Source organism: Sorex araneus, chromosome 4 (genome assembly GCF_027595985.1).
Source record: "Sorex araneus isolate mSorAra2 chromosome 4, mSorAra2.pri, whole genome shotgun sequence".
Lineage (NCBI taxonomy): Eukaryota > Metazoa > Chordata > Mammalia > Eulipotyphla > Soricidae > Sorex > Sorex araneus.
The window spans coordinates 78,430,884-78,453,773 of record NC_073305.1 but is presented as its reverse complement, the minus strand read 5'-3'; the positions used below and the strand labels follow the sequence as shown (position 1 = coordinate 78,453,773).

The 22,890-nt window shown below is 57.3% G+C and overlaps 2 protein-coding genes and 1 long non-coding RNA gene across 8 annotated transcripts in view; 1 reads left to right on the top strand and 2 right to left on the bottom strand.

The window, feature by feature from the left end:
• Positions 1-10,239, bottom strand: part of TMEM63B (transmembrane protein 63B) — a 27,133-nt gene extending 16,894 nt beyond the window's left edge. The window contains exons 1-5 of one of the 2 annotated variants that reach the window (XM_004605825.2): positions 10,107-10,239; positions 4,130-4,312; positions 3,905-3,984; positions 3,146-3,184; positions 2,112-2,202 (exon numbers count right to left, since the gene is read on the bottom strand). In XM_004605825.2, the coding sequence (XP_004605882.1) occupies positions 2,112-2,202; positions 3,146-3,184; positions 3,905-3,984; positions 4,130-4,288 (369 nt within the window). In that variant the 5' untranslated portion in view covers positions 4,289-4,312; positions 10,107-10,239. The remainder of the gene's footprint in view (positions 1-2,111; positions 2,203-3,145; positions 3,185-3,904; positions 3,985-4,129; positions 4,313-10,106) is intronic. The other variant, XM_055134418.1, reaches the window with a different exon arrangement.
• MRPL14 (mitochondrial ribosomal protein L14) lies at positions 9,623-22,890 on the top strand. Of its 4 annotated transcripts, none has more exons than XM_055134422.1 (3): positions 9,623-9,776; positions 19,327-19,417; positions 22,462-22,890. In XM_055134422.1, the coding sequence occupies exons 2-3, from the start codon at positions 19,347-19,349 to the stop codon at positions 22,826-22,828; spliced, it is 438 nt and encodes a 145-aa protein (XP_054990397.1). In that variant the 5' UTR covers positions 9,623-9,776; positions 19,327-19,346; the 3' UTR covers positions 22,829-22,890. The 4 variants fall into 4 exon arrangements, with proteins under 4 accessions (XP_054990397.1, XP_054990394.1, XP_054990395.1 ...); XM_055134419.1 differs by lacking the exon at positions 9,623-9,776 and adding an exon at positions 10,317-10,442; XM_055134420.1 differs by lacking the exon at positions 9,623-9,776 and adding an exon at positions 10,449-10,841.
• On the bottom strand, positions 12,541-21,297 carry LOC129404183 (uncharacterized). 2 transcript variants are annotated; one of them, XR_008629733.1, is made up of 3 exons: positions 20,300-21,297; positions 19,943-20,019; positions 12,541-17,478 (listed from the first exon to the last, which is right to left on the bottom strand). It is a non-coding gene; the product is annotated as an uncharacterized LOC129404183 (long non-coding RNA). The 2 variants fall into 2 exon arrangements; XR_008629732.1 differs by having other exon boundaries at positions 12,541-14,628.

Genomic DNA, 22,890 nt, shown 5'->3' with positions numbered 1-22,890 from the left:
GGAGAATAAACATTGTCAAAATGGCAATACTCCCAAAAGCATTATACAGATTTAACGCAATCCCTATAGGGATACCCATGGCATTCTTCAAAGAAACGGAGCAAGCAATCCTGAAATTTATATGGAACAATAAACGCCCACGGATAGCTAAAACAATTCTTGGGAAAAAGATGATGGGAGGCATCACCCTCCCCAACCTTAAACTCTACTACAAAGCGGTAACAATTAAAACAGCATGGTACTGGAACAAAAGCAGAACTGCAGACCAATGGAACAGGGTGGAATATCCCCACACACAACCTCAAATGTATGATCATCTAATCTTTGATAAAGATGCAAGAGATGTGAAGTGGAGCAAGGAAAGTCTCTTTATCAAATGGTGCTGGCACAACTGGACAACCACATGCAAAAAAAATGGGCTTAGAACTCGATCTGACACCATGCACAAAAGTCAGATCAAAATGGATTAAAGACCTCAACATCAGACCACAAACCATAAGGTACATTGAAGACAAGGTAGGCAAAACCCTCCAGGATATTGAAGATAAAGGTATCTTCAAAGATGACACGGAACTAAGCAATCTAGTAAAAACAGAGATCAACAAATGGGACTACATTAAACTAAAAAGCTTCTGCACCGCAAAAGATACAGCGACCAGAATACAAAGACTATCTACAGAATGGGAAAGGATATTTACACAATACCCATCAGATAAGGGGTTGATATCAAGGGTATATAAAGCACTGGTTGAACTCTACGAGAAGAAAACATCCAACCCCATCAAAAAATGGGGCGAAGAAATGAACAGAAACTTTACCAAGGAAGAGATACGAATGACCAAAAGAAACATGAAAAAGTGCTCTGCATCACTAATCATCAGAGAGATGCAGATCAAAACAACCATGAGATACCACCTCACACCACAGAGGCTAGCACACATCCAAAAGAACAAAAGCAACCGCTGTTGGAGAGGATGTGGGGAGAAAGGGACCCTTCTACACTGCTGGTGGGAATGTTGGCTAGTTCAGCCCTTCTGGAAAACAATATGGACGATTCTCAAAAAACTAGAGGTTGAGCTCCCATTTGACCCAGCAATACCACTGCTGGGAATATATCCCTCCCTCCCTTTCCTCCCTCCCTCCCTCCCTCCCTCCCTCCCTCCCTCCCTTCCTTCCTTCCTTCCTCCCTCCTTCCCTTCACTCCTCCCTTACTCCTCCCTCCCTCCCTCCCTCCCTTCCCTTTCCTCCCTTCCTTCCTTCCTTCCTTCCTCCCTCCCTCCTTCCTCCTTCTTCCTTCCTTCCTTCCTTCCTTCCTTCCTTCCTTCCTTCCTTCCTTCCTTCCTTCCTTTTTTCTCTTTCTCTCTCTCTCTTTCTTTCTCTCTCTATTTCTCTTTCTCCCTTTCTCCTTCCTTCCTTCCTTCCTTCCTTCCTTCCTTCCTTCCTTCCTTCCTTCCTTCCTTCCTTCCTTTTTTCTTTTTTTCCTTTCTTTGCTGGGCAACACCTGGCAATTCTCAGGGGTTACTCCTGGCTCTGCACTCAGGAATTACTCCTGGCAGTGCTCAGGGTACCACATGGGATGCTGGAGATGGAGCCCAGGTCAGCCGTGTGCAAGGCGGGCACCCTACCCACTGTTCTCTCACGCTTGCCCTTGAAGAGCGGTTTCTGACCTGCAGGAGGCCAGGGGACCAGAGATGGGATCTGATGGGAAATGGGTACAGATGATAGTGCCTTGGGCACAGGGAGGCCTCAGAGCTCCACCCTGCTTGGTCTGGGGGCTTTGAGCCGCACAGCGGCTTCTGGGTGTTTAACTGGGCCGGCCTAGAAGGCTAGTGGACGTGCCTAAAACTGTATCTGAAGCATAAAGGGGCTCGTAATGCTCAGCAGCAGAACAGACCCAGGTCCCAGCTGTCACCAAGCAAGTCTGGAGACGTTTGGGACTTGCTGGGGAGGTGGAATGGGGAAGCAGGGGAGTCTGGACGCTGAGGCTGCTCCCCTGGTGAGGACCACGCCCCATGGGTCTCGACTCTGGGCTGCCCATCCCAGCCTGCCCTGACCTGCAGGGCCATGCGGGTTGCTAGAAGTCACGGGGGAGGGGGAGGGGGTACACTTACGTTGTCTCTTTGGTCAAAGTCCACAGAGCTGGAGACAGATGTGAGACGCTCATACCGGTCATGACTATCCCCGTGCATAGCGGAGGCCACACTGGGGGTTGGGGGGGTTGAGAGAGCAGAGAGCAGGGTGAGTCTCGGTCCCAGGAGGCCGTGTGAAGTGGGCCAACTCCCACTCCCGGGCTCCAGGGATGAGACAAGGCACAGAAAGCGCAAGAGTGAAGCGGGACGTGCCCCTCCCGGCCTCCCTTAAATGCGTCTTTCCCTTGGAGGGGGAGGGGGTGGCAACAGGGGGCCACTGACTCGGGAGACAGCCCAGAGTCGGGCTCAGGCTCCGCCTCCCTCCCCAAGGAAGAAAGGGTGGGAGTGGGCCTGCAGTTCCAGGGCTGGCCAGCAGGGGGCAGGGCAGCGGAGTTGCTATTTGCAGAGGGTGATGAGGAGGTGGAGGAAAGCGCCGGCTAGGAGAGTGCTAGGTTGAAGGATTGGGGACAAAGGGGCCCGAGGGTATCTCCCACGTGGGCCCCAGTCTCCCTCTTCCCTGAGCCCAGCAGCTGCCGCAACTCCGACTCCAGTCCTAGACAGAGACGCTGATGAGACACAAAGGGCCAGACTCGAGGGTCCTTGGGAAGCACCCCCTCCCAAGCCTCCAGAGGGATGAGCAGGGAACCCTGGAATGTGAAGAACTAGCGATTAGGGGACAGAAAGCCACTGGTGACGCCCAATCTTGTCTCTGCAACCTACAGGATGGGGGTATTGTGGGTATCCGGAAAGCTCCTGACTCCAGCCAATCAGCACCCGGAGGGAGCCAGGGAGATTGAGTGTGCCGGGGGAGGGGGGAGAGGGGAGGTTCTGGCAGAGACAAGTTTGGGGAGCCCCCTGCTCTGCAAAGCACACCGCCTGCATTAATCCGAAACATGAGCCTGCAGAGGAGAAAACTGCAAAAAGAATCCAGTAACTTGGCAGGAAGAGAAGAGAAGCATGAGAAAGAGAGGGAGAGCTGGTTTAGTGGGGGTGAGGGGGCTGGCGCCCCCACATACTATTCCTGTTCCACTCGGTCCCTCTCTTGTCGCCAAAGCCTGAGGACAGAGAACAGACAGCGTTAGCAGGTGCGGGTGTGGGGGGGAGGGTCCCTGAGGGTGGGCAAGGGACGAAGTACCTACTTGGGCCCTCCATGCCCCCCATCCCAAGCCCACTTTGGGACTCAGTCCTCTCCATCCTCCCAACAGGGGCATGAGAGAGGGCTGACTCCTTCCAGTCCCCGAGGAGTGTGGGAGGTCTGTGTGGATACATGCATGCACATATGTGTGCAGAGGTGCACTGCACATGTTCCAGTGTGCACGTGTATGTGTGTAGGCCTGTACAGGTGCATGTATATGTGCACGTGTGCATACTGGTGTGTACTGGTGTGCATTCATGAACCTGTATGTTTGTGCAGGTACATGCATACACAAGTGTGCCTTCACACACATGTGTGCACACACATGTATTGGCACGTACATACCACATGCTCATGCATATACATGCACATACATGCACTGTGCATGTCTAACACACATGTACCTGTGTACACGCACATGCATGGATTGGTGCATATAGATCACACCTGTATGTGGGCATGTATGTACACTTCCAGGTGAATGTGCATGTGTGTACAGGTGCAGGTACAGCACACATGTATGCAGATATGCACCTTCATTTGTGTCCATGCACATGTGTATTCTAGTGTGTGCGTGTGCAGGGATACAAGCATTGTGTACATGCACGTGTGTACGTGTAACGGGGCCCGAGACCCTTACCTGTCAGCATCTGTGACCAAGGCCAGCCGCCCATAGTCCCAGGCCACCTTCCGGAGGATGGAGAACAGGAACAGCAGGGCCTGAGGGGAAGGACCAGGGCTATGGGCCGGGGGAGGGGCCTTCCACCCAGGGGCCGGCTGGGGAGCCACAGGGTGGGGTCAGAGTCCTGACTCGGGAGGGGCGCAGGACGAGCCTGGGGGTCATCCAGCTCTCAGGGGCACTCACGAGGAAGCACATGAAGTCGAGGGCCAGCACGGTGGGGACGCCCCCGAAGGGCAGGCCCTGCAGCACGGTGCTGCGGATGCGGGCGCTGTAGCAGTAGTCCTTGGGGCTGCTGCTGTTGAGGGCCGAGGTGCCCAGCGTGGCCAGCAGGAAGGGCAGCATGGCTGCTACTGCCGCATGGTCCTCCTGGAAGGGGGGAAACGTCAGCTGGGCCTCCGGGTGGGCTGCCCTGCCGGGTGTGGGGAGGGGGCCGCGAGGGCACATCTGGGCTGGAAGCACGGGTGAAGCTCTGGCCCCGGAGATAAGGGCTGGGGCGGGGGCAGCTCTGTGGCCCGGCTTTCATCCCCACTGCTGCTGAGCTAAGCCCCCACCCTGGGTCTGGTCGCTCAGCCCCGGGGTGGCCGGGCTAGGGGGTGGGTTTATCTGAGCTGGAAGTTCCCTGAGGCCTCTAGTATCAACTTCTACACAAGCAGTCTCTGCCCATGTCTCTCTCCGGATTGTCTCTCTGCCTGGCAGGGGGCAGGGCTGAGCCTAAGGGAAGATGAGGAGGGGAGGGGACTCCAGGGGGAGGCAGCCGGGGTCAGCAATCTCGCCCTATTCTCGCTTCCCCCTCTTAGAAAACTGCCTTGATTCCACTTGCTGCCACTTTTCGACTCTTCCTCACTTTCCCAAAGGAGCCGGTATCCAACCACGAGATCCCTCTCTCCCCTGCGGCTCCCCCACCGCACTCCTGTCACTTCTGCGCTGGGGGGGGGGGTCACAGGGTGGTGCCGAGACTACAACTCCCAGGGTGCCCTGTTCCTGCCGGCAGAGCGGGGCAGGATGGGAAGGCCGTGCCCTCCAGGGAGCTTTACTATTGGCAAAGGAAGGGACAGTGGGTGGGGCCCCTGGGTACAGCCCTGGGCCCCGAGCCCCCAGCACTGCAAGCCCTAGGAGCTAAGACAGTCTGGTGGAAGGGGGGAGTCGTCCTCGGGCGCTAGGTTTAACCCCCAGCGCCTCGCCCTTACCCTCAGCGCCTCACCCCTAAGGGCGGCCAGCCTGGATGCTGGGCTTCTGCCCGTGCCCAGGGACCCAGCGGAGCAGGCCCTGGGGAAGCCCTGGGGCGGAGAAGCCTGGCTTAGCATAGCTGCCCCACCCCCAGCCCCCAGGACCTCTGGGGCCCCTTCTGCTGACGACAGTGAAGCTCTGCCTTGGAGGTGGGGTGGGGGTGTCCCCAGGGAAGACAGGAAACCAGACAAAGAGAACAACAAGCCTAGAGTCTGTGAACGCACCTCTGCCAGCAAGCTTCCACCAGCCCTCTGGGTGACTCAGAGGGTCTCTCCAGCCCACCCATCCCTAACCTCTGGCCCCTCCCCACCCCCCCCATTTCAGCCACAGAGAAAGGGGCACCAGCTCTTGAGGCGCGGGGCAGGGGGGGGGGAAGAGGGGGAGAAGGGTGTGTGTGTGTGTGTGTGTGTGTGTGTGTGTGTGTGTGTGTGTGTGTGTGTGTGTGTGTGTGTGTGTGTGTGTGTGTGTGTGTGTGTGTGTGTGTGTGTGTGTGTGTGTGTGTGTGTGTGTGTGTGTGTCTGTGTGTGTCTGTGTTTTCCCGGGGTCCCAGGAGTAGGAAAACAAAACAAAAACAAAAACCCGGGTTAGAGGCCAGGGGTACAGCACATGCCTCACACGTGTGAGATTCTGGTGTCCATCCCTGACACCATGGGGAAAGCAAAGGAGAGTTGGGGGTAGGTGAGGATGGGAGGAAAGGCCTCTGCAGCCTCTTTCCTTCCCAGCCCAGCAGTCCTAACCGCCCCCCTCGGCCCCCCCACCCCCCACCCCCCACACTTCATTATGGCAGGACCCAGGGCCCGCTGTTTCAGGAGTAGCTCACACGCATCCTGTCATTTACTCCTCCCCATCTCTAGCTGGATGTCACTGCCACCGTAACTGGGGGACGGAGGGTTCCCGAGAAGTGACGTGACCACCTCACGCCAGCGTGGTTACAGGGCGTCTGCCTGGGCTGCCTACAGCGGGGCTCTGCGGACCACAGACATGCCGGGTGCCGAGGCATGTGAAAGCGTGCTGGGTAGTGAAGGGCGCTACTGGTCTCTACGTGGGGGGTCTGTCTGTGGGTGTGTCTGGGGCCTGGGTACGGCAGCACGAGATGCATGGAATTCTGGGGCAGAAGAAGAGGTTACAGGTTCTTGGGGCACCTAGCCAGTCGTCCCCTTGGTCCCCACTCCAAGGCATGCTCAAGAAACCACCAGAGCCCTGTCCTGCCTCCTCCACCGTTTCTCACCAACGCCATGCCAGACCCCACTACCCGCCAGGAGTGTCATCCCAGCACCAATCTCTGCACGCCAGAAGCAGCTGCAACCTTCTGGAAGCTTTCATGTGAAGGGAACCTAGCAGGGCGTGACTGGGGGGCACAGGGGGATGTGTAGTGGCAGGAGATCAGTCCGTGCATCTACTGCTGTCTCCCTCTTCCGAGGCTGGGCACAGAGTCCCATGGGGGGAGGGGGTAAGGGGGCGCAGAGAGGCCCAAGTTCCCCTTTCTACATGGGTGGAGGCAGGGCCCCAGGGAGAAAGCAGGTAAAGGGGGTGGGACCCGGCTGGTGGCTCTCCCATCTTCTTAGCTGTGGGGGTGGGAGCCTTGGGGAGAGCAGAGAAGGGAGGAGAATCCTGGGGGCGGGAGCTCCTCCACTCCAAGGGGCTGCCGGGTGCTTCAGGCAGGACCGGTTCCACCCCAGGCTGGGCTGGAGTGCTCACGAGAGCCGAGGGAAGTTTTACTTTCAGCTAATTCGTGGCCCTGAGGTTACCAGGAAGAGCTGTGCGCGTGGTGCTGGGTTGGCAGTTAGAAATTCAATTCTTTTTCTTACAGAATTAGATGGGGAGAGTCGTGCAGGGCTCAGGATGTCAGCAAGGCTGGGGGGTGGGGGGAGGGGAGGGTGTTTGCCGGCAAGTAGGAAGGAGGTGGATTCTGTTACTAAGTAACCCGCGCCTCAGTTTTACAATCTCTAACGAAATGATATTACTAGCCTTGATCCATCCCGACCAACTCCTGCTGGCAGGGCCAACATGTATAATAATGTATCTAAGGGGCCAGGGAATGTGGCTCAGTAGCAAAGCCCAGGTCCGCTCCTTGCAACATTTCCCCCTAAGCTTCCACCACGGGGATTCATGACAAGAAAGAATACACTTTATCAGTGACTTACTTTGTTCTTCATGCCAAAGCACTGCTCTAAGTACTTTACACACGTTCACTAGACTTCCTCTCTGTCCTAGGAGGATGCTGAAGAACAGAGAGGGTGCTTAAATTGTGCAACAGCACACAGCAGATGGGATGAATTTGGCTCTGGACTCCAGCAGCCTGGCTCACATCCATGCTCCCTGCTGCTTTGGACAACCCAGTCACTTCCACGAGGGATCTAGGGGCTGCCCGACTTGCCTGCTTCCTGTTTGCTATTTGCCTTCCCTTCAAGCCAGTGGTTCCTTGACACCCCCTCCCCCCACACTACAGTCTTGGGTTGGTGCTCTGGGGTTCCGAGGGAGGAGCGTGGGCACAAGCCTTCCTGGATGAAACCACTGACTTCTGACCTGGCCCAATCACCCCACTGCCCACGGCCTGGACTCCTTCACCTGTCGGCAGGCGGGTAAGAATTCGGTTGTGTGGCAGGTCTGAGGATTAAGATGAAAAATTACGTAAAGCTCAATACAGTTCAAGGTACACAAGGGGTTCAAAAAAAAAAAAAAGCTATTGTTACCAAAAACATATGGCATGAAAAGGGTTAGCTGAGTGAGGAAAGCCGGGATCCAAATTAAGAATTTGGTATGTCGGGGCCGGAGCGATAGCACAGCGGGTAGGGCGTTTGCCTTGCACGCGGCCGACCTGGGTTCGATCCCCGGCATCCCATATGGTCCCCCAAGCACCGCCAGGAGTAGTTCCTGAGTGCAAAGCCAGGAGTAACCCCTGAGCATCGCTGGGTGTGACCCAAAAAGAAAAAAAAAAAAAAAAAAAAAGAATTTGGTATGCCGGAGCACCCACTCTGGATAGGCGTCTGCCTGAGACCTCGGGGCTCACTCTGACTGGGGACTCACAACGAGCAACAGGGACTGTCCCCAAACTCTCCAAACATCCCTGATGGGATCCCTGAGCGGCAGGCTGGGAGGTGGGGGGCCCCATTATTGATCACCTACCAGGATGGCAGCCAGACCCTGCACCTCTACTCTCTCATGCCGTCTCCTGAAATCTCAGGAGGAGGGGGTACAAAACGCACCTGGAAACCGAGGCACAGACAAGTCAAATTAACTTGTCAAGGTCACACAGCTCAAGAAAGGTTGAACTAGAATTTCAAGGCAGTTTCCCAACACTGTTATAACTGGAGGGAATTTGTAAGCTGTCTAAAAGGGGGTGGGGGGGTTGTCCCAGGGTTAGAGCGACAGTAAAGAAGGGAGGATGCTTGTCCTGCACACAGCCCACCTGGGTTTGATTCCCAGCATCCCTTATGGTCCCCCGAGCACCACCAGGAGTGATCCCTGAGCACAGAGCCAGGAGTCAGCTCTGAGTATCTGGGTGTGGCCCAAAAACCAAAAAAGAAAAAAGAACCTAAACAAACAAACAAAAAGCAACCCCCAAATCCCAAGGGGGCTCCAAGCTACCACCAACAGTTCTGTCTTGCCTATCCCAGCCCACCCACCCATAGTCCAAAACAGAGCTGGCCCAGCCAACAGCAGGCCTCGGCATGTGCCACCTGGGCATGCCAGGGCTTGGACCCTCTGGAGCTTTGGAGGACAGACGGACAGATAGACAGCCAAGCCTGAGACCCGCACAGTCCAGCTGGAAGGCTGGCAGGCACTCCCACTCCCCTATCAGCCGCTCCAGAGGCAGCTGGGCTAGGGGGAGGCCTCTGCTTAGGAGGGCTCGGACATAGCCTCCAGCTTTCTGGGCTAATGCAGACCCAAGGAGAGACTGGAGCTGGGAATCGGGCAGCGAGGCCTGTGCCTGGCCCCCGGGGTTGGTGGAAGTGGAGCATGCCGGACCTCCTCTGGGGGCGTGGGGGGGCCCGGCCCACGGCAGCCGGCAGCACAGGGCCCCAAGGGCACCCGGACCCTCTGACCTCTCCAGAGCACTCGGCGAGTGTCCTTTTCTTTTCTGGGGGGAGCAAGGCACCCAAGATCTCTAAGTGTCCTCCTCACGCAGGCCCGGGCTGGGACGGGACAAAGGGAGACCCCTCCCCACGGCGGGGCCTTTGCCCCGCGCCGGGGTTCCATGTCGGAAACCCTTTTCCCTGGCGTCCCCAACAACGTAGGCCCCGGCGGCAGCGGCGGCTCATGAATGAAGCTCAGTGTGCGGGGTGCAAGGAGAGGACGCGCTCCCGAGGCCAGCTGCCTCCCCAGCTCGCCCCCCGGCAGTCCCCAGGCGGGCAGGGGGCAGCAGCCGGCGTCGCGCCAGCATCCGTGCGCCCTGCCTGGCCGCGGGCCGGCTTCGTGGTGGTGATGGTGGGGTGACAGGGCCCCAGGGACAAGAGACAAGATAAAGAACGGGAGGGCATCGGACTTGGCGACCCGGGATCCAAACACACGGGGGCGGGGGCGGCGGCGGCGGCGGCGGGCTGGAAGGGCGCAGCTGGACCCCCAGAGGGGCGCCGCGGAAACGCGCACCTGGACGCGGCAGGTGGGGAGAAGAGTGGCGCTGAGGGGCGTGCGCGGCGGGGGTCCCACTCCCCGAGACCTCCTGAGGGGTGGGCGCAGAAGGTGCTGCACATCTGGACCCCCGGCCGGGGCCTGAACATTCGCAGTGGGCGCGCGGGTGCCACTGATCCCCGGGGGCGCGGGGACCTTCGGGTCCCCGGAGGAGGTGGAAGGGAGGGGACGCGCAGCTGAGTCCGGGGGATTTTTTTGTTCTGTTTTTGTTGTTGTTGTTGTTGTTTTTCCTCCCCCCTCCGGGTCGCGGTGGGGATCCGCAAGGGAAAGAGGGCGCTGGGGAAGGGGGTCGCGTACTCACCCCCAGGCGCAGACTCGGCTCGGGCTCCGAGCCCCGGCTCGGGGCGGGGCGGGGCTGGGGAGGGGGAGGGGGAGTCCGGGGCGGCTCGAGCTCCGGGCTCCTGCGGCGGCCGCGGCAGATCTGGGGGAGGGGGAGCGGGTGGAGGGAGGGGACAGGGGCGTGGCCGCGCGCGCCCCGCCCCGCGCCTCGCACGTAGCGCGCGCACGCGCACCGCGGCGCCGGGCCGACTGGGCCCGGCGCGCACGCGCCCCCGGGAGGCCGCGTGGTGGCGGCGAGCGCGGGAGGCGGCGCTTGGCCACCGGGGCCGGCGCGGCCTCTTCCCGGGCGGCCAGAGCGGTACGGACGGAGGGCGCGGGCGGGAGGGCCGCGGCGCTGTCCGCCCTCCCGGGGACAGCCGGGCCGGGCCGGGGGGCAGGGGAGGCCGCTGACCCGGGGTGGGCTTATGGGTGGCCCCGCGCTCACCTCTCCGCTCCGGAGCTCGGGGCGGGCCCCGTCTTTGGACTCCCCCAGAGCCGCTCTGCAAATGACCGTGTGGCTTCCGTGGCGTGGACAGCGAGGGCTGCGCGCCCCGGGATCTCGCCCCCCGGCCCATCACTCCCCGGGCAGCCCGGGCAGTAACCAACTCGATGCATTGGATTTGGGGTTCGTGAAAGCTGCGCTTACCTGACAAAAGGGCAGTGGTTCGCCCCCGAAAGGAAGTGCTGCTTTCCGCAGTGAACTTTGCCACCCTGCGAGGTGAATGGGCTGAATTTGCCAAGAGGTTAACAGGAGCATGTGACAGGGTCACCCTGGGTTACTTTGGGGCAAGCTGGGAGTTGCTGGGTAGAGGAACGACCCCTCCCCGGGGCCGGGGCCTGCTCTGGTTCTTGGGTCGGTCTGTGTTACAGCTCCTGGCTACTTCTCCCCCTGGCAGTGCCCCACTCCTGACTGTGCTCATTACTCCAGCCCCAGTGCTCAGGGGCCATATGCCGTGCCAGAGATTGCACCAGAGCTGGCCGGTTGCTTGGCAGGCGGTTTGTCCCCTGGATTATTTATTGCTCAGGCTCCTGTCTGATGGCTTTTAAAAGTGTCATTATTAGCTGTGGAATACAATTATTTCTATTTTGCCGGGAGTGTTTTTCAAACTGAGTCTCACAGTTGATTGATTGGAAATTAGTTCTGTGGTTCACAGCCAGCATTATAAAAAGTGTGTGTGTGGGGGGGGCAATATGACTATAATTGCACTTGGTAAGGGTCAGTTTGGGACTTTGGCACTTGATTCAGGGGTGCATTTGTGTGTGTGTGTGTGTATAGGAGTGTTAGAGGAGTTTTTGCACAATATGTTTCTCTGTGTCACAGCAAAGTTCCCCAAAGCATCGGTCTCCTGTCTTCTTGCTTGCCTTCTCCACCTGAGTTTTCAGTTGAGATTGTCCACGAGTCAGTGAACATTCCAGGAGTGTACAGGAAAGACAGTGCAGACCCTGCTTTCAGGAACTTAATTGACCAGGAAGAAAAGCAGTGAACTCTTCACACTTTGGAAAGAGCAATTGAAACCTAATTGAATTGAACCTAATTGACAGGCTAGATTTCAAGGTGCTGTGGTCAGAGGAAGTAGGTTGGCTACACAGTTGTTTAGTATCATTATATGGCATGTGGACATTAGTATCCTGGGAGGTTTTTTTTTTGAGGGGGGGGAGTCAGTCACACCCAGTAGCGCTCAGGATTTAGTCCTGGCTGTGCTAAAGGTTCTATATGTGGTGCCAGGAATGGAACCAAGGTCAGCTGCTTGCAAGGCTGGTGCCCTACTCCCTAAAGCATCTCTCCAGACGTCTGGGAGTTGGGGTGTGTGGGGAGGGGAGGCAGGGAGGGCAGCTAGTGGTTCAGATGCAATGGGATGTGTTCTGTTTTTTTCTTGGAGGGGCATTTTACTCTTGAGAGCTTCTCGAATATGTAACATTCAGCATGTTTTTACATGTTGTGTATGTTGTGTTGATTTCCTGGTTGTAAAGCCAGTGTGACCCATTGCTGAATAGCATATGCAGTGGGCGTGGGCAAAGGGGAAGCCAGGGCCCTGACTTGCTTTTGGAGTGCTACGGATCCCAGAAGGAATTTCATGTAGATTAGGGTTGTTTGTCTGTTTGTTTTGATTTGGGGCCATGCCTGGCGATGCTCAGGGGTTACTCCTGGCTTTGCACTCTCCTGGGGGACCATATAGGAAGCTGGGGATGGCCGCGTGCCGGGTAGGTGCCTTACCTGCAGTGCTATCACTCTGGCCCTTGTATATTAGGATTTTTAAATAATCCAGTTACGGATCCAAACTTGTAGTGGATTCCTGATTGGTTTGTGCCTGATGGGGGGCCCCGCAGGGACCCTGACCTGGCCTTCAGTTACTGCCAGCGCTTCGATTGCGCTGATGGAAGAGGAGACGTTTCACAAACCCTGACGTGAGTATTGAATGGAGTGCCAAATCTGCGGAGGCTCAGACGGTGCTCGGCGTCCCCCAAGTGTCACCAGAGCTGATCCCTGAGAGCAGAGCCAGGCGTAAGCTCTGAGTACTGCTGGGTGTGCCTCCTTGTCTCCCCCCCCCCAAAAAAAAAGTGCCCTGTAGCTAATTTTTCACTAGTGAAAGACAGCTCAGCTGCGCAGCGTACCACATGAGAACTTGAAAGAGAGCATCATCTTCAGCAAAGAGGGGCACAGCTCCGCGTCTGCTCTGAGCGCAACATGCTTTCAGACTGAGCATTGGATTTTCTTTTGGGGGATGGACTCACCTGGTGGTGCTCTGGCCTTACTCTAGGTTCAGTGCTCGGAAATCACTCCTGGTGGGCTGAGGGAACCATATAGGGTGCGATGGATTGAACCCTGGCCTGCTGCGCAAGCGCCCTACCCACTAGACTGTCTGGCCCCAGGACTGGGAGGTTTTAAAGAGACACGCACAGTGCAGTGCTAAGAGTCGAGATGTGACGCTGTTTCCCCCGGCCCGTCTGAACACAATTGTTACTCTATGGACTGGGGCTCTGCTGGCTCACTCAGAGGGATTCTTGCTTTTATTATTTAAAAGATTTAATAAATAAGTTTTTGTTTGGGGGCAACACCTGGCAGTGTTCAGGGCTGACTCCTGGCTCTGCACGTGGTTCCTGGGATTGAACCCTGGTCAGCCATGTGCTAAGTGAACGTCCTACCCACTGTGCTGTCACTCTGGCCCCAGATTCCTGCTCTTACATGGTCCCTTCCATGAGGGATGCTAGGGCTCAGTTTTTTGCCTCCTTGCTCTTCCTGGGGTCCCCTGCTTGATTAGAGAGTCATCGAGGACTGGAGAAGCTGATTTCAAGGTCACAGACTTAGCTAGGGAAGAAGGAGGATTGTGTGTATGTGTGTGAGAAGTTGTTCATCGGCTTGTGTGTGCACATGTGTAGAATAAGGGGGTGAGGGGTGTGTAGGATTGGGTATGTATATGATGATGTCCATCAGCTGTATGTAGAATGTGGGTGTAAAGTACTTCCTGGAGGCGGATGGGGTGTAGAGGATTGGATGGCTGTGGGTGTATAGGATTATGTGTGTGTAGGATGGGTGTGTATAGGCTTATGTGTGTGTAGGATGGGTGTGTATAGGCTTATGTGTGTGTAGGATGGGTGTGTATAGGATTATGTGTGTGTAGGATTGGGATATATGGGATTTTGTGTGTGTGTGTGTGTATGTAGGATTGTGTATAGGATTGGGAGCGTATGTGTGTGTATGGGGATGAGAGTATATAAGAATAAATTTTAAATACTTGTGTAGCAAGGAGGAGCATATGGTGAGTAGCACTGTCGTCCTGTTGCTCATTGATTTGCTCAAGCGGGCACCAGTAATGTCTCCATTGTGAGACTTGTTAGTGTTTTTGGCATATCGAATACGGCACAGGTAGCTTGCCAGGCTCTGCCGTGTGGGCAAGATACTTTTGGTAGCTTGCTGGGCTCTCTGAGAGGGATGGAGGAATCAAACCCGGGTCGGCCATGTGCAAGGCAAATGCCCTACCCGCTGTGCTATCACTCCAGCCCATACAGTGAGTAAGCAAGCAAATATAGGACAAAAACCCTGCACACCTTCCCATGTGAGTCAGGCTAGGCGTGTCTTGACCCACATGGATGGTGTCCTGCGCTCCAGAGCCGTGTGTACCTGTGGCTAGGGGCTCCATGCACAGGCGTGTGACTGGTCAGTCGGAGCGAGGCTGTGCTGGGTGGCGTGCAGCCCTTCATCGAGAAGACAGCTTTGTTTTGGAGTCCGGTGTGCAGAGGCGGCTCAGCCACCTTCTCCAGGAGAGTGTGCGGGTTACCTCTGGGGGAAGCTCACGCGTACTCGGCCGCACCATGACCGGGCCGGTGTTGTGTCAGCTGTGGGAGACACCGTCTCCTGATTGTGAGCGGGTTGCTCAGCATTTGAACTTCAGGCCTCCCTCTGTGGAAGGCTGATCTTTGTCAGTTGTGTTGTTGACTTCATTCTGTCCTCCCGAGAGAAGCCCTCCAAGGAAGGTGTGGGTTTTCAGAATCCTGACATGTCACATCTGTGCAAAAAAAAAAACTAATGAATTTATTTTTTAAAGTTTGGCTACACCCAGCAGTGCTCAGGGGTTACTCCTGGCACTGTACTCAGGAATTACTCCTTTTTTGTGGTTCTCAGGGAGCAAACCCGGGTCAGCCAGGTGCAATGCAAGCACCTCACCCGCTGTATTATGGCCCCACCCTGGTAATGAAAATTTTAAGCAACACAGAAGTGTCCTTATTGGTCCAGTGTGCTCAGGAGATGGAGGGGCGGGTGATGTCTTGCAGGACAGGTCCACCTCTGGGCCCCTGGAGATTCCTGGTTCAGGTTTTCCAAACTGGCAGGCCCTTCTTCCCTTGCAGGCCGAGCCTCTGACCAGCACACTCCAGGTTCCAGGCTGGGCTTTGCATTTGATTGTTCCTGGTGTGTCCTTCTTTCTCCTTTATACCTAACAGTCTCCTTTAAGGAGGTCACTAGTCCAACGGAGAGGGCACTTGCTTAGCAGGCAGCCCAGGTTCGATATCCGAGCCCCACCAGGATTGGCCCCTGGAACAGCCAGGAGGGAGCCTTGAGCACAGCCTGATGGAGGCGCCTAAAAACAAACTAAAAAGCAGTAGTGCTAGTGGGAAGGCAAGCATGTTACCCTCTGTCCTATGGCTCCCAGGGGACCAGCCCCTTTCCAAAGTCTCTCAAGCCTCTATAACTTGACAGGCACCTGGAGACAAAAATTGTTCATCTAGAAACAATACATGATTATACTTAGGCCTGTGGTACTAAGTACAATGTTTCGCTGATTCTCAAAGCTCAAGTAATGTTTGGTACTTTCCAGCTTTCCATAAACTATCACAAATACTGGTTCTCTCCTTCTGCTTTTCCAGCCAGTGAAAATTAGCTATAAAGGAGCTCCCAGTGCGTTAGGGAGGCGCACAGTCACCTGAATGTAGGCACCAGAAAGAGCTTTCCCCCTTCAGGAAGCTCTTTGGAGATGCTCAGTGAACTGAAGATTAATTGTGTTCGCTCATCATAGAGGTTCCTAAACTTTACTTGCTAGGCCTACCACCCGCTTGTCAGAAAACAAAGTAATTCTCAGTGCATCCCCCAAGTCTACCTTCAAGTCAGTAAACAGAAAATCTCCTTGTACCTGAGGCTGACACCACCTGGGGTAGTTGCAGCACCCCAGGGCTGGCAAGCTACGTCCCACATGGGGAGTGTGGACGTCCCTGAGTTCCACTTCTGGGCCTCAGGCATGTAGCACCTTTCTCGGGTCTAGAAAACCTCACCTATGTTTCACCTGTGAGTCCTCCCCCACCTTTGCCCCAGCCATGTGGGAGAGGGTCCTTCTCACCCACGCCCCTCCTGCTGCCCAGCCTGGAGGGGTCGGTCTCCTGGGCAGACAGGAGGCGCGGGTAACTTTGTTGCCACCTAGAGCTCTGAAGTGAAGCGGGCACGTGTCCACCATGTGATGCTCTGCAGAGAAAGTCCCCCCAAGGGCAGGACCTTGGAAGTCAGGGACAGGTTGGTTGTTCAGTTGGTGGGTAAGTGTGTCCCGGAGGGCAAGGTAGGCTACAGGTCGTGGGGGCAGGGGGGTTTCACAACCCTTGCTCCCCACACCCCCCTTCATACATGGATGACCTGCATTTCTGCCTCAGGCAGGCTGCAGGGAGGGACTTCCCTCTGCCTCGTGCGCCCCCAAGTCCCCACAGCCCGCGGAGCCTCACTCATTGCACGGCCGTGGGTGTCCACTCGATGCTGCCCGGCTACCGTGGCGCACAGCTGTGTGCAATGACGGATGCCTCTTGCATTTGCAAGAACCTTCTGGGGTCTTTGGGGTGGGGCTGGAGGACCACAGGGACAGATATGAAAAGTTGTCGAGATCCCTTGGTTTTGCCAGTATGGGGGAGTATTCCGCAGTGTCCATTTGATGCCCTGCGACCCGCCCATCTGAAGTTACTCTCAGGGCACGTTGAAAATCTGGGGAAAGTCTTTGGCTGTTAGGAAAATGGAAGTGTGTGTGTGTGTGTGTGTGTGTGTGTGTGTGTGTGTGTGTGTGTGTGTGTGTATGTGTGCATGCGCACACAATGACCAAGCTTTGTGCTTGAGGGCAGGGTCAGATTCCCCAGTGAGTTCAAATACTGTGCTACCAAGCTTTTTGTTCCTGAATTTTACTTACTTTTATTTCCCCCCTTTGTTGCTATTGATTTTTGTTGTGTTTAATGGTGCCAGGGGTCAAACCCAAGGCCAGTGTTGTGCCCTGCACTCCATCCATGGCCTTTGTTGCTGTTGTGACTCACTTGTGCATCTTCCTGGTCACCACGCTCCTGCTGCGGTGTTTGCACGCACCTGGCTGTGACGCGTTACTGTGCGGCTGGGGGCCTGGGGACAGGCCACGGGGGCTGGTGCTCTGTGCCCTTGGAACGCCCGGGCTCAAACTCAGGGCTGTGTGTGTCCAAGGCAGGTTGCTCTAGCGCAGAGCCATCCCCGGGCCCCGACTGAATTTCAGGTGCCGAGTCGCAAGAACTGGCCCTTGCAGGGCTGGCGGCCTCCTCCCCCTGCAGACGTGTCAGGGAGTCTTCAGTGTCCGAGTCAGGGCTGGGGAAGCGCCCGACGCCGCGTGCTCACACGCCTGGGCTGTGCGTGGGGTGGGGATGGGCAGATCTGGCTCTGGGTTGGTGCACAGGCTGTGTTAGGCCCGAGTCGGGCGAGTTCCGGCAATCCCCCGGGCCCTCCTGCAGCCTTTGGGATCAGGCGCGTGGCCCCGCGTGGAAATCAGCAAAGCGTGGAGAGGTGCCCAGCGTGGAGGTGCCCAGCGTGGGGGGGCCCAGCGTGGCGGTGCCCAGGCTGGAGACGTGGCACATCTGGGTCCTTGATGGTTCTGCAGTTATTGGGAGCAAGAACCAGAACGTGGGCAGTGCCAGGCTGAGCTGGAGGCTGCCCCTCCCAGGGCGACCTGGCCCACCCCTCGGGCCAGAGTATGCTGCTGAAGGACTGACCTTGAGGTGGGTGTGTGGGGTGCACAGAGCGTGGGACTCTCCCAGCCTCCAACCTACCCCTCGGTCTTCAGAGTTCAGGCTGGATTGGAGGGAATGCAGCTGCCCCGCCAGCCCCTCGCCCAGGGCGGCTGTCTCCATGCCCGTGGGTGCAGCAGGCCTCGAGTTGGGTGTGAGTTCGCATGAGGGGCGAGTCTGAGGTGCGTGTGGGAAAAGCTAGAGGCTGACAGTCACCCCGCTAATGGCTGTTGAGTCAGAGCCTGGGTCGAGACGCTGACTCCCGGGGTTTGCGTTTCAGCATGGGCCCTCCTAGCTGCGTGACCTTGGGAGAGTGCGCCGACCTCTTTGGGCCCGTGTCCATGCGAGAGAGGGAACTCACTACAGTGCCCCGTTTAGGTCGCTTCCGTGAGGCTCCGAGGAGAGACTGATGTGTAGTACTTAACCAGCTCCCGCTGTGTCATCCTGTTATACTGTAGGCCTTGGCGACCTGAGCTGGCTGCAGGGGTGGGTGGAGGAGGAGGAGGCTGAGGCTGGCCCCTGAGCAGGTTCTGTGTCAGGTTTGCAGTCAGCCCCATGGGCCTTGGGCACATCGTGCTGCTCTGGGGATCTCTGTCCTAATCCCTGAAATGAGAGGCGAGTGGCTGAGGGCGAAGGGGGTGTTGCCTGCAGGGCTTGTGCTTGGGGGGGCATCCGAGGCCACGGAAACCCTTAGGGCCCTCTCTGTCTGGGCGAGTGGCCATGAGTCCAGCAGGTCAGGTGTGACAGTGTGCCACGCCCCGCTTTCTGCATGGAGGGGCCAGTCACTGTGCCTGAGTTGTCTTAAGGAAAACGTTGGCAGGTGATCTTGGGATTTGAGGCTAAAGTATAGTGAATAAACATTTGTGGAGTGTCTAGGCATTCCCGTGTGGGCCAAGAGTAGGCTTTCTGCCCTGCCCTAATTAAATAGTCTTATCTGAGGTGCTTTGAATGCCCGCGAGGCAGAGACCTGTGTAAATACTGCGGGGTCAAGGCCTTTCTCAGCAGGACTCCAGCCGGGCCCCTCGGGTGTGGCCTGCAGCTGGAGCGACCAGCTGGCTGCAGATGCCTCCACTTCGCGTGGAAACTGGGGGTGCTGGGGCTTGGGGTCCTGGTGTGTGCTCTCGGGTCCCCAAATCCGCTCTGAGCCGTCTCTGGGGTCTGGTGGTCGTCATGCTGGGGAGACTCTGTGGATGTCTGGGTCCACGACTCTGCACGGGCCCGACCTGGCCTGCCTTGGCTCACCTGGAGCCGTCCAGGTTCTGGCTCTCACAGGTGGGGGAGCCTCGGTACCCCTAGTTCCGGGAGGGCCCGTCCTGGTTTCTAAGGCACGTGGGCGCGCATGAGCGGCAGTCCCGGGGCGTGGCTGGGGCCCCTGGATGGTGTGGGCCGGTCTGTACCCCGTCGGCTCAGGAAGTGACGTCATGCTGAAGGCATGCTGGGTGCTGCCGCCTTGCTAAGCGAGAGCAGTGGCGGCTGCTCCAGCGCCCTGACCCCCAGGTGGAACGTGAATCAGCAGAATTGTGCGGCTGGGGTTCCAGCCCGGCATCCGCACCGCTTTTAACCACCAGCATTTATATTTAGTGACTAATGAGCTTGTGCTAGAAGTCCCATCTCCCACACAAGTTGCTAATAGTCTTTTAGCCGAAAAAAGCACCCTGGCTCTGGGTAAGGATGCCGCCTTAAAGAAAGCCTCGCCCTCCTTCTCTCCCCTGCAGGATTTGCCTCTGCGGGAGCCATGGCTTGCGTTGCCGGACTCTGGGGTCCCTGCACCCATGTCAGCAGAGCCCTCGGCCTGCGAGGTTTCAGGTAACTTTCCCCATGCACTTTGCCACGGAGCCATGTATGCATTCCCTCCCCCACTCCCCCCCCCCACACTGAGGTGTTTTTGGGGGGTTAGCGGGCTGGGTGGTGAGCCACACCCGGCGATGCTCAGAGGTTACTCCTGGCTCTGCACTTCGAAGTCACTCCTGTCACTTCTTAGGGGACCAGATGGGATGCGGGGGGTCAAACCTGGGTCGGCCGTGTGCAAGGCAAAAGCCCTGCCAGCTGTGCTGTCACTCTGCGCCCCCTCTCCCCGCCCTGCCCCCCCCCACACACACACACATTGGCTCTTAACGCTGGTGAGTAAGTCTCCTGCCAGGGCTGGGTGCTCGGGGGACTAAACCAGGGATGGAAAGTCAGAATGGTGGGGAGAGGAGCTGAGTGAGCTTGAGCTGAGGCAGGCGAGCGAGGGCGGGGGTTCGGGAAAGTGCCCTTGCTCCTACGAGGTGGGGAGGCGACGCTGCCCCGTCCTCGCTGTGGACTTGAGAGGACGGGCGTTGACGTATTTACCTTGCGCACAGCCAGGCCTGGCTTGATTCCTGGCACCACACGCGGTCCCCTGCGCACCACCGGGAGCGGCCCAAAAACTTGAAAAAAAGAAAAAGAAGAAAGGAACCTTTCGTGTTGTTTTTTTAAGTTCCATGCTTCTAGGGCTGGAGTGATAGTACGGCAGGGAGGGCGTTTGCCTTGAACGCAGCCAACCTGGTTTTGATCCCTGGCATCCCATATGGTCCTCTAAGCACCACCAGGAGTAATTCCTGAGTGTAGAGCCAGGAGTAACCCCTCAGCATCTCCGGGTGTGGCCCCAAACCAAAAAATAAATAAATAAATAGATAGATTGAGAGATAGAAATTCCATGCTTCCTACCAGACGCTCAGGCATGGGGAAGTGTGGCTTCCCCTCCTCTCTCGCTGCTGGGCCAGTGTCCCTGTTGGCAAACGCTCCTCCTGGCCCCGTCCGTGCCCACGGAGCCTGGGACCTCAGGGTTGCTCCCAGAGAGAGGAATACGAATTGCTTCCTGCCCTGAAAGAGTTCTCACAGTCGGCCACGGGAGCGAGCTCGGGAACAAAGAACTCTCCGAACATGTGACAGGGATGATAATAGAGGATTGTACGGCACTGGGGAAGGCTCCGAGACCGGGGCTGCTGGTGGAGGCGGCGGCAGCCTTCCCCGAGGGGGTTGGAGGCACACGGTCTGGGCCTCCACGTGTGCCGGGGGAGCCCCGAGTCCCAGTGCAAGCGGCAGGTGGTGCAGTGCAGGGGGCAGGCGGAACAGGGCCGGGTGCTGACCCAGGGGACGGCAGAGAAGCATGGGATAGCTCTAAGGGGAGAGGCCCCGTTTTACATTCTGGGGTGCTTTCAGGCAGTGGAGCGAGGGGCACTGGGGAGCCACGGAGAACACGAAGATGACAGTTGCGGTGTGCACCAGCGAGCGGGCGAGCCGCCAGATTAATGAGCGCCAGTTGGGGCAGAGGGAAGGGCCGGAGTTGCCCGGGCGGGCAGCCGGCGAATGATGGTGGGGTGAGGTGGATGGTTCACAGGCCGGTTTCCTGGGGAAGCCGTTGTCTGCCGGGAAGACAGCAGGGGGGAAGTGAGGCTTGTTGGGGTACCCCTGAGCTGGAGCGCCCCGTAGGGCCCGTGGGACAAGACAGAAGTAGAGTGTAGGAGAGATGTGGGACTGGCGAGAGAGTTCAGGAGTTGGCAGAGGGAGAGTCAGGAACGTTGCCCAGAGTAGCCGACGGAAGGAGAGAGGTGCTGCTGGCCAGCGTTTCCCCGGAGAGTATCTACCTGCATTTTAATTGCATTTATTTTAAATTTTTCTCGGGTCACACCTGGCAGTGCTCAGGAGTTGCTTCTGGGTCTGCATTCAGGAATTACTCCAGGCGGTGCTTGGGGGGGCTGGGATGGGGGTGGGGGGCGTGACGGACACGGGCACACACGCATTACGGGGAGCCAGGGCTCGAGCCCAGGTTGGCGGTGTGCAAGGCCGATGCTCTGGCTCGGGCCCGCACACCTGTGTTTAAGGTACGGGCTTCAGAGATCGGTCAGTGCACTGCTTCTGAATATGTATTTGCCTTTCATGTCTTCAATATCTACTTTAAAAAAAATTCTTTCTAGTGGGGAAGAATGCAGTCCAACAAAAATGGTTCCCTCGGCTCTGCCTCGCTTGTGCCTCGCTGCATCCAAGGACTCCCCTTAAACCTACTCGCTCCCCTCAACAGTTCCTGGCAGCCGCTGCCGAGAGCTTTTGGGAATCAGGGAGTTCTGGGGTGGGGGTGGGAAGGCAGAGGCCAGGCCGTGGTCTATACTCTGCGCCTTAATCCTCAGAGTCTTGGGGACAGGCCCAGCTGCTCTGTGTTTCCTTGGAATAGGTTTGGGTTCTATCCAAATAGAGATTTTTTTTTGGGGGGGGGATGGATTTCTGGGTTGCACTCAGGAGTCACTCCTGGTGGTGTTTTGTGGGACCATATGAAATTCGGGGGATCAAACCCGAGCCAGCTGCATGCAAAGCAAGCGCCCTTGATCACTATAATATCATTCCTTTTTTTTTTTTTTTTTGCTTTTTGGGTCACACCCGGCAATGCACAGATGCACAGGGGTTACTCCTGGCTCTGCACTCAGGAATTACTCCTGGCGATGCTCAGGGGACCATATGCAATGCTGGGAATCGAACCCAGGTTGGCCTCATGCAAGGCAAACGCCCAACCTGCTGTGCTATTGCTCCAGCCCCTATAATATCATTCTGGTCCCACCTGGATCATATTTTTGCAGGGCAGGGGGAGGGGTGGTTGGGGGTTGAACCCAGGGCGTCACACCTGTGGGGCGTCTGCTCTTCCTTTGGGCCTTCGGGGGACACCGTCCCGGGCAGAGCTGAGTCTCCGTCATCTTGACCTGCAGTCAAGGTCCCCGGCTCCTGCCCTGTTCTTTGCGTTGCTGCCTCCCCGCCCCGGCCCAAGCCTGTTCCTCCCCGCTGCCGCCCTTCCCTGCCCCCAAGAGCCAGACCCTCAGTCTTCTCCTCTCTCCCACCAGCACCACGGGTAGCCTCGGCGCCATTCAGAAGATGACCCGGGTCCGCGTGGTGGACAACAGCGCCCTGGGCAACACCCCCTACCACCGCCCGCCGCGCTGCATCCACGTGTACAACAAGAGCGGCGTGGGCAAGGTGGGCGACCGCATCCTGCTGGCCATCAAGGGCCAGAAGAAGAAGGCGCTCATTGTGGGGCACCGCATGCCCGGCCCCCGCATGACCCCCAGGTTCGACTCCAACAACGTGGTCCTCATTGAGGACAACGGGAACCCTGTGGGGACCCGCATTAAGACGCCCATCCCCACCATCCTCCGCCGCCGGGAGGGCGAGTTCTCCAAGGTGCTCGCCATTGCACAGAACTTGGTGTGAGCAGCTGCGGACCGCATCCTGGGAAAAAAATAAACATTTTCACCCACTCTGGGTTTTTAAAA